The following is a 16,084-nucleotide window of genomic DNA, read 5'->3' as shown; positions in this document are numbered from 1 at the left end:
AAATCTACAACAGAAAGGCTGAAAAAGAAAAGCAGTGGCCAAGTCAAGGCGAGCCTTTATTGAAAAGCTGTGTTGGGACCTCAGTTGTGCATAAAGAAATGCCCACCAAGCAACATAGTGATGTGAGACTGGTGAAGTCACACAGCGTTGCTGGTCTTCTTAGGAAGTTGTTCACATACCCTTTGACTCTTACAAATGATGGAATGATGGACAATAAGAATAATCCACACTCTAATTAAATAATATATTTATTAGATTATTAAACACTGTCAAATCTGAACAATATGGTCAGTTTTATCACAGAATCACACTGTACACATAACACAGTTTAAATATCTTAATAAGTAATGATTGCATTATCATGCACTGCAATAAAACAACATATTTACTACACACAAATGCTTTCAGGACCAATGCATAATCACAGAGTTTAGATCGACACCAGTGGCTATGTATCTAGGTTTCACTCACAGAGACTGAACATTAATTCTACTTTATGGCTCAACTCCTGTTTTTTCCAGTTCCTTACTCAGGAAAAGGATGTGTGGTTTTTACTACCATGTACGTTAAATAATGCTATACATTTCTTTGTAGTCATCGCTAAGTTGTAAACTAGCATGAACGTGTGGAGCATGTGTACTCATGGAGACGGGAGCGCTACTGAGACTTTATATACCTTCAAGGACAAACACAGAAATCCAAAAGGAAACGACGAGACTGATTTGTTTGGATTTAGATTTGATCATCCAGTCTTATGCCTATAAAAAAAAAATCCCAGTAACTTTCCAATTTATTTAACAGTAATTTCTTTTAGATCTACACTCACTGCTACGCCCGACTACCAGCTTAGATTTCCTTTTGCACTCAATTGATTAAACGAGGCGCTGGAAACGTTCCTCTGAGATTTTGGTCCATAATGACACGACAGCATCACACAGCTGCTGCAGATTTGCTGGCCTGACATCCATGATGTGAATCTTTTGTTCTACCTCATCCCAAAGACTGTTGGATTGACATCTGATGATGGTGGAGGCCAATGGGGATGCACAATTCTACTAAGGTTGCTCCCATGTGATTGGCTGATTAGATATTTGCACCAGCAATCTGTTGAACAGATCTGATAAAGTGGACAGTGAGTGTACCCTCCCCATCTTGGAGAAAATGTTTGGTGATCATTAGGAAATTTTTGTTAAGAAAAACACTTCGGTTTTATGTTTTCTGTCTATTTTCAATGTGCTTAATGATTTTTAATGCAATATCTGTGTAGAGACACAGAGGCCCATTTTCAGCAGCCATCATCATCATCAGAACTCCTCTTTGATTAGAGAATCGATGAAGATCAATAAAGTTGTTTTGGATTCATCTGTTTAAAAAAAAAAAAAAAAAAAAAATCACTTAATGAAACTGTCCAGCTGAGGACTTTGGAGGCATCTGTTTGTCAGACTGCAGGCACCGCGGGCCTCTTTCTCAGCTGTTTACCAGAGCCTTCCACTTCTCTTACTGCTCCAGTTAAAACCACATTGCTCTGTTCTGTTAAGGAAGTAGCACACACCTTTTTATGCAATCTTTGGTTTTGTTGGTTTCCTGCTTGAAGAACCTTTTTTTTTTAAAAGAAACGAGCACTCAAATGCTGTTGATTCTTGAATCAGCACTTGCAATTGAACTGTGAAACAAAACGAGTTTTTCCTGATTATCACTTAAAGAACAAAATGTGCTAATGGATGGTTGCAGAACACTGACCACCATAGGTCTAGATAGATGTTCCACTGAAAGTCATAAATAATGCACGATTTCATTAATCATTAATTGTCATATAGGACATTTTTGTTTGCTTGCATGGCGCCTTAGATGAATCCAAATCAACCCCAAACATCTGAGCAGCAGTGTGGATGCTGTTTGAACTCATGGAATTTATTTTATATTAAATTGCTGAACATACTTTGCAGAACTCCAAATAGTTGTTCTGAAGCGTTCGGTCACTTTAGGCCAGTTTCATGACTTTAAATTAGAGAAAATGTCATGAAATGAGAAAAAAATTACTACTCCACTGAATCCCAAGTTGTCCCTTTTTGTAAACACCCAAACTCAGTTTTAGGGTTACATGACTGTAAGTGAGGAAAATGAATAAAGAATTTAGCACGAGATCTGACCGTCTATGGCTCCTCCTGTAGGAACCAAACCTCATTTCTGCGTCCGTAAGGCCTGAGCGGGTCATAGCTACAGCAGAAGTACTGCTTGCGCTGAAAGGGGGCCGTCTCGCCCAGGGTACGTGTCAAACGCAGGGCCTCTGCTCTGTACTCGCTCTCCCCTGCGAAGCCTCCAAACTGCCTGCAAATTGAAAAAGATTTCAAAGCACTTGCTGTATACACATCAAATAGTAATAATAGTAATAGAACCACTTTAAATGACACATACAGAGCGTAGACGGTCATGCCGGGCCTCTCTTCAATCCTGATGGCACTGTCGGTGGGAGTCGGGGGTTCTTGCTGGTAGCTGGTGGGAATGCGGATGGCCACCACCAAGCGGCGAGAGAAAACCCCATCGTTTCGCGGGTACACTGTCATTATGATGGGAGCTGCTGTACCCATGGCCTCACCTTATGATTTAAAGTGTGAGACGGAAAGGGAATTTCAAAAATAGGAGGAACATGGAAGAGACAGCAGAGAAACTCTCTCCCTGCAGCGGCATTACCCAAATCTAAAGGGCAGGAACTGTGCACTTTTTTTGTGGACTATGTAACAAAATTATGCAAATGCAACACTGATAGCAATAACAGAGACGCTGCAAAGCAGCACATGTAAATCATACCTCCAACAGTGAAATAAATGCCTATTTCACACTGCACTTCTATTTACCTTAACTACAGCAGGGAACCAGAGAACATCTGTATCTGTGAGTCACCTAAAGTCAACCCAGTTAAATTCTATGTAAAAATATTCTGTTTATTTAAGATAAGTTTGGCCCTGAAGTTTGAGCCATGTGTTGATTCCATTATGCTCATTTGTATTGCTTTAGGGTGCTTCAAAGTGCCAACTTTCTTTTGCTGGATGCATCCAAAGAATCCCGAATTGAAATCAACTGCAGAATTTAACAACAGCAATGAAAACAAACATATTTTGAGGCAAAGCTGGCACACTTTTTAGATTTTACTTGTAATTCTATTCATGGATTTTTCTTTAAATATCTCAGTGATCATTAAAATTAAAGTTACTGTTGATAATGTTTGAAAGTAACTGCCAAAACAACTGCCTTTTTGATAAAGGTTATAGTTGGAGGTGGATCGGGTGGTCCTGAACCATGAGTTATTCTACTATAGGCTAAGGCTGCTGGAGAACTTCCCATGATGCACTGAGATCTTCTTTTCACTTCTAATGCTTTTACCACCACTACTGCATGTCATTAACTTCTTGTCTCTTCAAGCCCTCCTTTGATCTCTGCTCTTTCCCCTCACCCCCAGCTGCTTCCCTTCCCTCACTCTGGTTCTGTTGGTGTTCTCTTCCTGTTAAATCAGGGTTTTTCCTTCCCACTGTTGCCAAATGCTTGTGTCTGATTTCTGTTGTTTTCTCAACTCTTTTTCAACTCTTTCATGGCATGCATTTTTAATTTCTCTTTGCTATTTGGGCTGATTGGGACCTAATCAATGTAAAAACAAAGAATTACCTGATTTATTTTTTACTTGATTTTTGTTTCTGAGAAAAATGAGATCCACATATGAGGACGTCCGTAATATGATGCCCTCGTAAGTGGATATCAGGCTCTCGTAGAGCAAAATTTAGTATTTTGGTCTAGACAACCCAAAAAGTGATGTCCACATATGTGGACGCCAGGTCCTAGGAGGTTAACATTGTAAGGGTTTTACCTTGCAATGTTAGGCCCATTGAGGGGAGCTGAATTATACTATATAAATAAAATTTAGTTGGCTCAAACTTGCTTCTGGAGATCTTAAAACAGAAAAAAGTATGATTAATCATATTTTTAGACAACTGAAAAAAAAGCAGCTTTTTAAAATATTTTTATTCTTTCATAAATTCCAGGATTGACCACCAACTCAACAAAAAATCATCATGGTCTGTCGCTTATGAAAACTACAACTTGGCAGCAGTGATTAGTCCAGTGAATTTGTGCTTCATGGCTGTTATTTATTGGCACTAAATATGTTTTGGAAGGTGACAGCAAAGCTGAAAGAAAGTATCTGAAGGTCTTCTTGGCTCAAACTTAATTTGGTATTCTCAGCGAACGTGGCACATGATCCACTTGAAGGATTTATTCTCCACTTGGTTTACCTTGTTCATTGCTTCCGCCAATATACATGAGCAGCTTCCTCATTAGCTCTCCTGTTACTTGGTCGAAGGTTCGCCCCTCAGAGGAAACAGCAGCAAACTTAGCAGCATCATACCGTCGCACCTCAAAGCTGACTCCATCCTAGGGAAGAAAAAGGAAATTGGAGGACGTCTTAAGGCATCGGCAGGCCAGTCACTGCTGCACGAATGCAGACCTCCTGTTCTGTACACACACACGCAAACACCACTGTTCTCATCCTGGGGATGGGAGCAGCAGAGGTCAAGCCCAGATATGATTCACCTCTGACACACTGATGCTGACAATCTGCTTCTAAGGACAGAAGCCCTGAACTAGCGAGATTTACACACAGAGAGTTCAGTGTCTGTGTGTGTGAGACCAAAGTGGGCACATACAGATGAAACATATTTATACTGATTTAATTTCTTCTTCTGCTCTGCAGGGCTCCGTCGGCTTACATAGAATAATGGGGAAGAGACACACAGTCTTACATAACAGAGCACATGCAAAAAGAAAACACACACACTGCGCGCTCTCTTTCACAGCGTTAATATGATGCAACAGTTTTACATTAAATATGATTAAGTGGGGTTAATGTGGAGCACGGTCACTCAGCCATGCTGCGGAGCAGGAATTTGGATGGGTTTTGATGGAGTGATGCAGGTTTCAAAAGCAGCTTTTCACTCACTGACACGGTCACACTGTGCACATGCTTCTGCGTTTGTAAGATTAGGTTCGTGCACTGAAATTTAACTGCATTATATCGTTGTCATCCACTTCTTTTGAATAATATGCAGTGACTTCAACCTGCTGGCCTCTGTGAAATATGTCGTTTATTTTGCAGATAAGGTGTTTATCTCAACGTGATAACAGCGACAAAGAAAAGCAACAATGGAAACAGGCTCGGGGCACAGTTTCCACTGCACAGTCTCAGTCCTATGTGGGCTTCTTGAGCATGTTTTCACTACCCTGGAGGGACATTCAAATCTAAAAATATCATGCAAATATCTTCATCTTTCAAATTGAATTAGTGATTCTTTGTCTACTATCAAATCCCCAGATGCTAAAAAACATTTCCTTTTGCTTTACCTTTGTAACCAACACCTTTTCATCCTCATAATCTTATTTAAAACCCACAGAGGACCTGAAATCCTCTGGAGTGGCCTTATGAGGACCCTATAGCCATATTTATTCCTCTACACATGCAAGATAACGCTGAGTTACTGTGAAACTTTAACTTGTGACGAGTACCCGGGCTCCTGCATAGTAATTACAGGGTTTTTGCCCTGTATAGCTTGTCAGTGGGACCGCCATTAATGTTGCATATGGGTGACACACAAAGAAAGCAGAGCCTGACTTCAGTTAAGTAGTGCAATTAATTTGTCTGTCATGCATCTCTTTTTGTGTGCATGTGTGTGTTTACCGGCTGTCTGATGCCAGCTTATACAGTGATAATTATTCAGCGCCTGAACCGAGCACACTGAAGTTATTATCAGCACTGACTGCTAAAGTGCCCGTCAGTTCATCTTATTTTGAAACAATACTCTATGTTCTGCTGTGTGTGTGTGCGCTTGTCTGTATTCTGTGTCAGAATTAATTAAGCGTGTTGGGTGTCAGAGTCACACAGGTGCTCCACAGATCATGTGACAAGCTCTGATTTCAGCACCTGCTTTTTAAACATCAATCAAGTACAGAGATTTAATGAGCCTCCAGATTGTTTTCTAAGTGTAGTGATACACTGAACATTGGACAGTTAATACAAATGATCACTCACTAGCAAGAATCCTGTATTTCTGACAGGTCTCCATTAAAATAAGGTTGTAATTCAAGATTAAATGTTAGTGGAAGTGCTTCCAATCTAAAAAAACAAACAAACTGTTATGTGTGCACATACTGCTGGCTTCAACTGTCTGTTTTTGAGTTTCTGATTCTGACAACAGATGTAAAGTATGCTGTCAGAACAGATCTGACTCTGCTTGTGTCCGTTTGGGTCATTTAATTCCCTGCCTGTCTGGTCAGTTGGGCTGGAAATCCTGTTTGTCCGCCTGCCTTTGTCTTTCTCCCAAAAGTTAGCTGCTATTTAGGAGATGAACACACAAAGATACTTTTAAAACATGCGCGTCAAGACCAATAGTAGATGACTGCATGCACATTTATAGCGGTGGGCACACAGAGCCTGAGAGAATAACCTTGAAACAGCCGCGAGGCCTTAGTTATTAACACATCAGTGAGTTTGCGGTTATTTTTCCACGGTGTGGTTACAGTAAACATAAAAACAAACACATTATGCATGGTGGAGCTGAGTCTTTGTTACTCTCCTCAGCAGGGATGGCTGGTGTATCAGAGAACCTACAATCCGTATCAGAGTTCATACAGCTCTGATCAGCATCCTCTTCCACCCCAGCGACAGTTACTGTGTCTTTACACACACACACACACACACACACACACACACACACACACACACACACACACACACACACACTGCCATATTGGAAAGAAACAGTGAGCCACACCGAACATGAACCCTCAGTCTTTCCGATTTTAGTCCCCTGTGAATGTTCTTGTTTTAAGATTATGCGTCACCATCTTCAATTATTTCTGCCTTGTTGGTTGGAGGAGAACCTGGGGCTGGTTTACACTTTACCCCCCACGGTGTGGATCAGCATGCATCCTCATAGGTCACTGTCAGGCTGTTTGGCCTGCAGCAGCAGGCTAATCACCGTGTTAATTTTAAACGAAAGTCTAATAACACGACCTGCACAGAATTAAGTAAAAGGTGAAATATTCATGGAACCAGAGGAGGGAAACTCGCACATTTATAATCTGACAGAATCGCTGTGCGTAATCGTAACTGTACACGCGCGTAAAGCCAAGGATAAAGACTCAGAAGAAGGAAATCGCAGGAGCAAAGCATGTGAGAACGAGAAAGCTTTGTCTGAGCACACACGCTGCTTACCTTCGTCTCGCTGCTGAGCAGCTTATATTCCGTCTCCTCGGTGTTTCCGAAGAGTGAATTCTTAAACATGCCAAACATGTCGCTTCGGCCAAGTCACCTCTCCTCTCTCCGCTCCTTTAGTTCTGTTTCTCCTCCCTCTCGCCTTTCTGTTTGTTGCAAACAGCTTGCTCTCTAGTATGGCAGTTTTTTTTTTAAATGTCGTCCCCCAACTCCTGGAAAAATCTTGAACTGCAAGAGGTAACTCACAGCAATATCCAGATGCTCCTCTCCTCCAGCGAAGAGCGCGCACTACGCTCCAGCGAGCACAGACTCACAAATGACTCTTTCTTTCTTTCTTTTTTCGGAGGCAGAAGTTGGAGATGCTTCCTCCTTTTCCAAACCAAGGAATGATTAAAAAAAAAAAAAACATCCTCCGCTCTGAGTAGTTGACTGTCCCCGCCCTCTTCTCTCTCTCTCTCACAGGTTTTCCTCGTACAAGCTTGACGCTCACTTGTATCACCGCCAGTTTTCATTTACCATCGTTAACTTCATTTAATTGGAGAATCAATTTATCAACATGTCACCAATTTTCTACCACTTATTACTCCACGAACTACCAGGTTGCCCCCGCATACATACAATTATGCATTTAATTGCATAACCGTGAGATGCTGCATTATTATTAACGCCATCTCCTCAAACTCTCACCACGGAAAAGCAGAATGACCTGCAGTGCCAGGGTCTCCCTCATTCTGTCTGTTCCAGGAAGCCTGAAACTGTGGGGGGCTTTCTGTGCAGTATAATTTTTTGACACAAGCCTTTGGTTTGTCAGTACGCATTGGACCTTGATTGCTGGGCTGTGCGCGTGGGTTAGTTCGGGGCAGCACACGAGTGCACGTCTTACTCCGTGTCAACTGTGAGTTTGAGCTTTGCTTTAGGGTTTGTCTATTTAAATTCAGACTGAAGGCAATGTTAGTCACGACTGCAGAGTAAGGGAAACAGGAAGGATAGGATTTATGAAAAAGTGGAATGGATAAAACTAGCCAGAAAAACGATGTACTGTATGAGGGAACTGTTGACAGAGGGGCAAAGATCCGATGTCGCCCGGTTTGTGGACCTAAATTAATGGGAGAGTCCATGGGATGTCTTGTGTAGGCCTATTTAACTCATTATTCTCTTGCTGACAGTTTCAAAGAGCTCCTAATTTAACTTGAAGGTCAACCTGCTTATTTTCAGCTCCACGTTTTTATTCTGGGACTCCAAACAGTAGCTTAGTATGATGCACAGTTCATATCATTATCTTATACTAGGCCTCGGTCAATGCCCTCAGTAAAAAACATTTGGCTCATAGATATTACTGACTTTAATATTTGAACATCGAGTACCTTGCAGGGCCAAATTTCAGTTTAGTTTTTGCGTAATTTGGCATAAGTCAGCTTTGTCATTCAGTAAGCCTGGAGAACTATTTCTGAGAACTACTTAAAAAATGACAAGAAAACTGCAAGAGTGTTCATGCTGTCTTGAAGAATAAAGGTCATACAAGATATTTCTGTTGTATATACTGTATTTCTATGTGTTTGCACTTGCTTCAATAAATTACTACTCCCATTTCCCTAGAAAAATAAAGGGTGACTAAAGACTTTTGCACTGTTGCATGCACTCCCACCACCTTTTATTGAAATGAGGGCTCAGCCATCTTCACCATGCCTACATGCACTGATATGCTGCCATGTGACAGCCTGATTAGATATTTGCATTAACATCCAGTTCAACAAGTGTACCTAATGAAGTGTCCATTAGTGCCCATATGAGAAAAAATAAGGAAAAGTGTTATAGGGGCACTTTCATTGGCTATAAGGCAGTGATTAGGAGTTTTGAGTCTCTTAAATATTTTTTTTTAAAATCTGCAACATTCAGGATTCACTGCATACCTCGAAACCACATAAGGCTGAGCCATTGTTTCAAAAAGAGGGGGGAGGTTAGTTACTGGTTTAAAAAAAAGTACACAATATGCACTCAGATTAAAACTAAAAAAACTACACATTTATGTTACTTGTAAAATAACACACAGTGAGTAAAATAAGTCTTAGCAAAGTCTGTCCACTGTAAGCTTCATCAGCGTGCCATATTTTACATTGTGTGCTAAATATCCTAGCTGATCAGCTTCTGATGAAGTGTATTTACCGGCTCCTTAAGTACATGAAATCAAAATAAAGGACTTATTTAATTAACAGTTTAAATAACACAACGTGTTTGATGATGTATTTATATTGTATAAACATCCTTCCAGAAAAAGTGTCAAAATGATTCCTGTTTTAATAGAAATAACTCAAAAATAAAAATGTACTTACATTTATTTTTAATCATTGCATTTAAACACACACAGAGCTGTGGATTAGTAGTGGGGGCGATATATTAAATCAGATTTTAACCGCAGCTTACATTTTCACAGTACACTGATTTTTTCTACCTTTTGAACACAGGTAAAATAATCTCTCAGAAAGCTCACATAACATAACATAACTCCCAACCTGTCAAAGAGTTTGATTTACATGAGCTCGACTGTCCAGATGAGTCAAACACACACGACTCTTAAGATTTTAAAGACTGTTTGTCCAGTGTCCTCACTTCTCCCAGCCTTTGCCTCCTGGCTGGGTGGGCAACCTGAGCCCCACGAGACCAGCCACCTCTTCTGGGCTGCGCTCTCCCTTGCCATGGTAAAGATTGTGCAGGACCAGGTGGTTTCTAGTGGAAGCTAGTAAACACAGGTATGTGTGTGAGGCATGGTGCGCTTCCTGCTTGGCACGGCAGTACCTTTCTCCAGTCACCTGTGAAAGGTTGAATATAAAAGAAACAAATGGATGATAAACAATAACATAATAAGAGAAACTGTTCGTCTAGTGTTGTTTACAAAAAAAAAGTTACCATAAAGAAAATACAGATGAATAAAGTAGAAGGTACCCTGGAATCAGCATAGAAAATTGCCGCTTTATGATAAACAGGTATGCTTTCATCAGTCTGTGTGTGTGTCCCACCCCCTTTCAGGATTTCTAACAGCTGCATGGACAATATGCGTTTAGTTTAGTCCCCACAGACCAGCAGCTATACATTATAAAGCCTTGGGATGCCTTTAAAGGACGATAAATGCGAAACGACATACAAGCGTTCCTCCCAGCTGTTTTGCTTCAGTGACTGCAGATTCAAGCCCCATGTTAAGCCACACTCTCCCAACCATTAATAATACACAGTGTATGTCTGTACGGCTAAATATAGATAGAGAATCGCTTAGATGGAGATAACGTCGTCTGGACTGACTGCTTTAATGAAGCGAGTAGTTTCAGCAGCTTTGGTTCCAATTAACTTAAATGCAAAAGTATATGAATATCAGTAGATATACATTTGGTTTAAAAAAATCCCCACAAATATATTTAACTTGGAGTTTTCCATGGAGTGAAAAACACTAACAATTTGAATCAACGACGATTTTGATGATTTTAAACGCGACACCTTAGGCTAATTAGCTGCTAGCTAACGTTTGCGTGCCCTTCTGCTTCATTCACCTTGCTTACAGCTTTTAAGCACGTGTCAAGTAGACAACAACCACTTTTCAGCATCATGTTAGGCAACAGGTCTGTTAGCACTGCTGTAAACTGCTTAAATATGTCCTCTTAACGCCAATAAAACGAAACGGAACGTTTTCATTCAATAGTTATCAGGCTAGCCAACGACTGCCATGCGAGCCCAGTGCAGCAGTAGTTAGCAACTGAGCTAACATCAGGCTTTGCGCATTTACTGGTATGCTTACCTTATTCTTGCGAAACTGGTCCATAACATAGTTGTAAGCTAGTGACTTTTTGTAACTCGGTCCCTGAATTGCACGCAATTCTTTCAGGATTCCACGACACACTCGCAGGGGCGATGACAGCGCTGCCATCTTTGACCTGTGTTGTGATTGTAGCGGAGTGGAGCCAGGCATGCTAAATCACACACCGCACAGTCGATCTGTTACATATCGACCACAAGGCGGCGATATAGTTACACCTAAGTCCTCCTAAGTTGACTGCGTGGTCGTTTCCTCCTTGCCACTGGTTGTTACCCTGCAACAGCTTAAGGTAACTTGGACTGAATTTAAAACACGCACGTTGGTAATGTCGCCTTGCTATGAGAAAATACATATGTAGGTATGGAGAGACGAGCTTATGTCCGGCACTGCTCGGTGTTTTCTTTATGAACCTTGGAGGATAAACACAACTTTAGCTCTTTATTGTCACACTGTGTACAATAGTATAACGAAATTGTCCCACATCGGTGCTTAAAGAAAAAGCAAGCATTAATCATAATAAATAACAGAAATGAGATATACAGCATATGCACAGATAAAAAAAGAGACCAGGTCAGGTATCTGCATTGGTTAGGGCTATTGCTCTGTTGTATATAGTGAAAACATAGAGTTCACTGTGTTTTATTGTATTTCCACAGATACCTGAAACTCTGTAAATGGTCATCACAGATCTGATCTTGACATGTCCATCTAAGTCTGGCCTATTGACAGAAAAACCTCTGCCACATTTTGAACCTGTTTCACATGCATTCCACCTCCAGCTTCATTGCAAGGTAATTATTCACCTATAACTTGGTAATATGGACCAGAAGGCTTTTGATGTTTTTGTCCACCATCGGTCTATAACGGTGCTTCATCACGCAGGAATCCTTTCAGAGAAAAGCAAATTTGATCTGTAAGACTGAGCACTGAACTGTTCTGTAAGTGGATTACAGTAATGCCGTGCCGTTGGGAGGCACGCTGCAAAACTGAGGCAGAGAACGTGTCCTCACAGGTTCTGACATCAAAGGTTTGGATGACCTGAAGTCAGGTCACGGGTGCTGCACGTTCCCATGGCGCTCCCAGTGCTTCCAGTTTACTTGCTCGTGTATTGATGATTGACTCTAGGGGGAGCCAGTCTCTTATCAGTTTCACACACCGGTTTGGTTCCTCGACATTTGTTGGAAGGCACCCCCTCTCCTCCTCCTCCACCTCCTCATGTCTCTCTCCCCCCTCTCTCTCTCTCACTCTCACACTCTTTCAATGAATACTAATGCAGTGAGTGGGCCCACCTCCCATCCTCCCATCTTTTTCGCAGGAATGGGCGGGAGAGGGGAGACAGAGCAATTCCAGCTCAGTATTCTTCCTCATGAGGTAGGCAGTGCTTGACTAGCAGCAACCCCAATGCCTTTCTTTCCTCCCGCTGAGCAATATTGGTGATACTGTGCGTTGCCACTGCAACAATGTCTAACCTGTGTGAGTGGCGTGTGATTTCTGACCAGAGTTGAGAGAAAGAAGGACGTCTGTGCCTGCTGCTTTTTTTCTTTTTCTATTACCCCCTCCTTTTTTTTGTCATCTGGATGGGAAGTCTTTTTTGGGAGGAGAGAAAGAAGAAAGCAGAAGGCAGCCGGGGAAGGGGAACAACTGGCAACAGCCAATCCCCCCTTCCACACACAGACTGGAGACAACGGAGGCCACTGGAGTATTTGCTTTTATCTTTCGTTTTTTGTTCTTTTTTTTCCTCATCGCGCTGCTGGGAGGTGCTTTGCCTTTCCATTTGCTCGCTCTCTCGGTCCTCTGTCTTCTTATCTATTTCGCCATTTACCTGGTCAACAATTTCTTCTGTTTATGAGCGAGACAAGGAGGGAGAGAGAGGCAGAGGGACAGAGAAAAAGAGGACGGGGATTTTTTTTTTTTGGCCCCTTTTATCCTCTTTTTTTCCCCCCTCCTCCCCTTCATTCATTCTTTCCTGCTTTCCTCTCCATTCGTATCACTTCCAGCCTTTCTATCCCTGTGCAGCCCACGCTCTCTCCTTCCTCAACCTCCCCCCTTTTTCCTCCTCCCCCCAACCCCACCACTCCAGTCACTGTCCACCCGTAACTTTGGCTACTTTTTGACTCCACCTGTTCTTTTTTTAAAATTTTTTTATTTCTTCGCTTTAAACAGCTCCAGTAGAGTCATTTTAATTGGCTTGCTTGTATTTTCTATTTATGCCTTTTTCACTTTTGTACCTTTTTCCTATTTTCCCCCCTTCTCTTTTTTCCTCCCACCATCCTATGCATCTTTTTTGGCCGATTCTTAATTCTAACCATAGGTAGGTCTACTTAGTGTTTAGTGTCTGTCTCAAAGTCTTTTGTTCCCTTTTTCCTTCCGTGTGTGCGAGGTGTTTTGTGTATGGGTGCACACCTGACATGCACACACATGCACGCACGTACACACACACGCTCGCTGGCCTCCGATCTAGCTTGGGCACGGCTCCCCTCCCATCCAGCTCTCAGCTGATTCTTGCCTCATGCCATGTCCTCTCTACGTCACCCCTCCACCCTACCCACCCACCCCCACCTCACTTCCATCTGTGTTTTCAGACCTGTTTTTTTTTTTGTGTGTGCGAGTGTGTTCTTCTCAATCAGGACCACAGTGACTCATCAAGCAAGCACCTTCTCCGGTCGTCATCACGGACACGCGTCTTGATCGTCTTGTCATTTTCATGTTGTTGCACAAAAAGTCTGTTCTTCCATTAAAACATCTGAAGTGCCCCCCCCCCCCTTCCCTTTTTAATCCACACACACGTACACAACGTCCTTCCTCACACCCTCACGTGATTATTCATTTATTAATTTTTTTAGCAGTCGTGCACATTGACAGACACCCAAACTCCACATCTGTTCATTAGAGGAAATGCCCGCTGGCAAACCAAGTTTTTGCTGGCTTCATGTGTATCAGGTGAAGGTCAAACTGAGCAAAAGGTCCGATTCAAGAGCGGCAGACGCACTGTTTGTGTCAAAGTACAATTCAAAGTCCATTCTGTCGGGGTGTCATCTGTGCTTATCCGGTGCTCTGCCTCCTTTTTTTTTGCTGCCCTCTTTTCCTCTCTCTCCTCCCTCTCTCTCTCTCTGTCTCATATCTTTCTGAACTGACTCTCATTTCTGCAGACAGACACACACAAGCACTCAAAGAGAATGGACTAAAAAATCAAAAAGCCTGGCTTTATCATCCAGAGGACTTTTTTCCCTTTTTTTTCTTCGCCATAATTTTCACTTTTTTCCACTCACCTGGCTTCATTCACCTCTCCGTACATCCTTTTTCCCCCCCTCTCCATCACCCCCACCCTCTCTGACTCCATCCACTTATTTATTCGTACGTTGTTCTGTTGTTGCTGTTTTTTCATTTGCCGTGTAAAGAAAAATAAGATGTATATACATATATATATGTATTCATGTCCTGCCACTCACACCTCATTGCTTGCATCAGACTTGCTAGATATTTTGCATTGGGACTGTTTTGACTGTTCACATTTACTGAAATAGAAAAGGCAGATTTTCCAGAAGTGATTTCCCCCCAAAAAATAATAACAGAAGATACAAGGCTTTATTGCACTACGCTACGAATAATTTCCGTGTGTGCCTGTGTGTGCTGTGCAAGCTACAGAGAGAGAGGCACAGAAATAGACAGATGCATAGCAAAGTAAAGAAAATCACATAACTCATTTCTTTGTCCATCTTCTTCTTCCTTTTTTTTGTTTGGTATTTCCATTTTTTGTGCTGAAGGAGATTTAATGGCGCTCCTCTTCATTACACGAAGATGATGGGAAGTAGGACTTTCGAGCAACCACGATAAAGGCGTTCTGGATATAGATGTTTTCCTGTGGAATTACCCTTTAAATCCTGGATTAGATTCCAAACGACTAAAACAAAAATAATTAACAATTATCCAAAAAAAAAAAAAAAAACCCCAATACAAACAAAAAAACTGGTCTAAATTCTGGACTTTTTTTTGACCTTTTTCTCTCTTTTTTTTAAATGGACTGAAGCTGATTTCAATATTTCTTTTTCAACTATTGAATCCTAATGGGATTTCACTATCGCGGATTAAAGACTCAAGCGACGTCTTTGTCAATTAGCTGATGTAATAGCCTTGATTCTCACAATTTCTCCATCCTTCCAAATCGCATTTAACATTTCTCAGTGTTAAGGGTTAAATAGGTGAGTACGGACCCTTGAATCCACCCATGCTCTTGCCTTTGCATGTCTTGGATGATTATGAATGGATGTAGATTTTCATATATATATATATATATATATTTATATTTATTTATTTTTTTTGTGAGTGACCCACTGTTTTGCGTGTGTGTGTGTGTGTGTGTGTGTGAGGGTGTGCAGACTCGTCCGGGATGTGTATGTACAGTAATAAGGGTGAGGTAGAATTTAAAAGGATACAGGCGGATTACCAGAGCTCAGTCATTTTCCTCACACTTCACCACCGTTTATCCTTTGTAGTATTTTCCCCTTTTCCAGTTAAAGTCTGGTTAAAAAAAAAAAAATTCTCATGTAAAATATAAATCCCCTTGATGCAGAGTGTGGGATGATGTAAAAACAACAAAAAGAAAAACTTTACATGCTGAAATAACATCCCATCTTTCACCTTGGGTTTTGCACCTCCACTCTTCTTTCTGCTCTACCAAATCTGTTCAGTGCTGCTCCACGCTCTTCTTTAAAACAGCGTGCGTTAGTGTGAGAGGAATATATACGTAGATCAATAAAGTAATCTACCTGAAGAGATGGACTGCGCTGTGCTTTTCTTGGTGAATTTTTTAAAATTTTATCTTCTGTTACTCCAATAAAATGCTTTGTGGTGGGAGAATGACTAAATCTTATCTTGCGGTTGACAGTGGCCGGAATAAAATTTGACTGTATGTCTGCAGCAAAATGCACTTTCACATCGACTCTCTCCCTCACACAATCACACACACACACACACACACACACACACACACACACACACACACACACACACACACACACACACAC

At 41.5% G+C, this 16,084-nt stretch overlaps 2 protein-coding genes across 2 annotated transcripts; both read right to left on the bottom strand.

Moving 5' to 3' along the window:
- Nucleotides 1-235: 235 nt before the first annotated feature.
- Nucleotides 236-7,647, bottom strand: LOC146671095 (heme-binding protein 1-like). Its single transcript, XM_085405122.1, has 4 exons — nt 7,259-7,647; nt 4,284-4,422; nt 2,416-2,596; nt 236-2,328 (listed from the first exon to the last, which is right to left on the bottom strand). Exons 1-4 carry the CDS (start codon nt 7,334-7,336, stop codon nt 2,154-2,156), a joined length of 573 nt encoding a protein of 190 aa, XP_085261248.1. The 5' UTR covers nt 7,337-7,647; the 3' UTR covers nt 236-2,153.
- Nucleotides 7,648-9,573: 1,926 nt separating this feature from the next.
- On the bottom strand, nt 9,574-11,224 carry fmc1 (formation of mitochondrial complex V assembly factor 1). Its single transcript, XM_085403271.1, has 2 exons — nt 11,043-11,224; nt 9,574-10,065 (listed from the first exon to the last, which is right to left on the bottom strand). Exons 1-2 carry the CDS (start codon nt 11,211-11,213, stop codon nt 9,862-9,864), a joined length of 375 nt encoding a protein of 124 aa, XP_085259397.1. The 5' UTR covers nt 11,214-11,224; the 3' UTR covers nt 9,574-9,861.
- Between the last annotated feature and the right edge of the window lie 4,860 nt (nt 11,225-16,084).

Source organism: Rhamphochromis longiceps, linkage group LG4 (genome assembly GCF_057381845.1).
Source record: "Rhamphochromis longiceps isolate RC_006_pf linkage group LG4, R_longiceps_female_GT1.1, whole genome shotgun sequence".
Classification (NCBI taxonomy): domain Eukaryota; kingdom Metazoa; phylum Chordata; class Actinopteri; order Cichliformes; family Cichlidae; genus Rhamphochromis; species Rhamphochromis longiceps.
This window is presented reverse-complemented; position numbering and strand designations above follow the sequence as displayed.

Coding starts and splice junctions, on each gene's coding strand:
- fmc1 (XM_085403271.1), bottom strand. CDS start 11,213: ATGCCTGGCTCCACTCCGCTACAATCACAACACAGGTCAAAGATGGCA. Junction 10,066..11,042: donor ACCAGTTTCGCAAGAATAAG/GTAAGCATACCA, acceptor AACCTTTCACAG/GTGACTGGAGAAAGGTACTG.
- LOC146671095 (XM_085405122.1), bottom strand. CDS start 7,336: ATGTTTGGCATGTTTAAGAATTCACTCTTCGGAAACACCGAGGAGACG. Junction 4,423..7,258: donor TGCTCAGCAGCGAGACGAAG/GTAAGCAGCGTG, acceptor TTTCTTCCCTAG/GATGGAGTCAGCTTTGAGGT. Junction 2,329..2,415: donor GGCATGACCGTCTACGCTCT/GTATGTGTCATT, acceptor TTCAATTTGCAG/GCAGTTTGGAGGCTTCGCAG.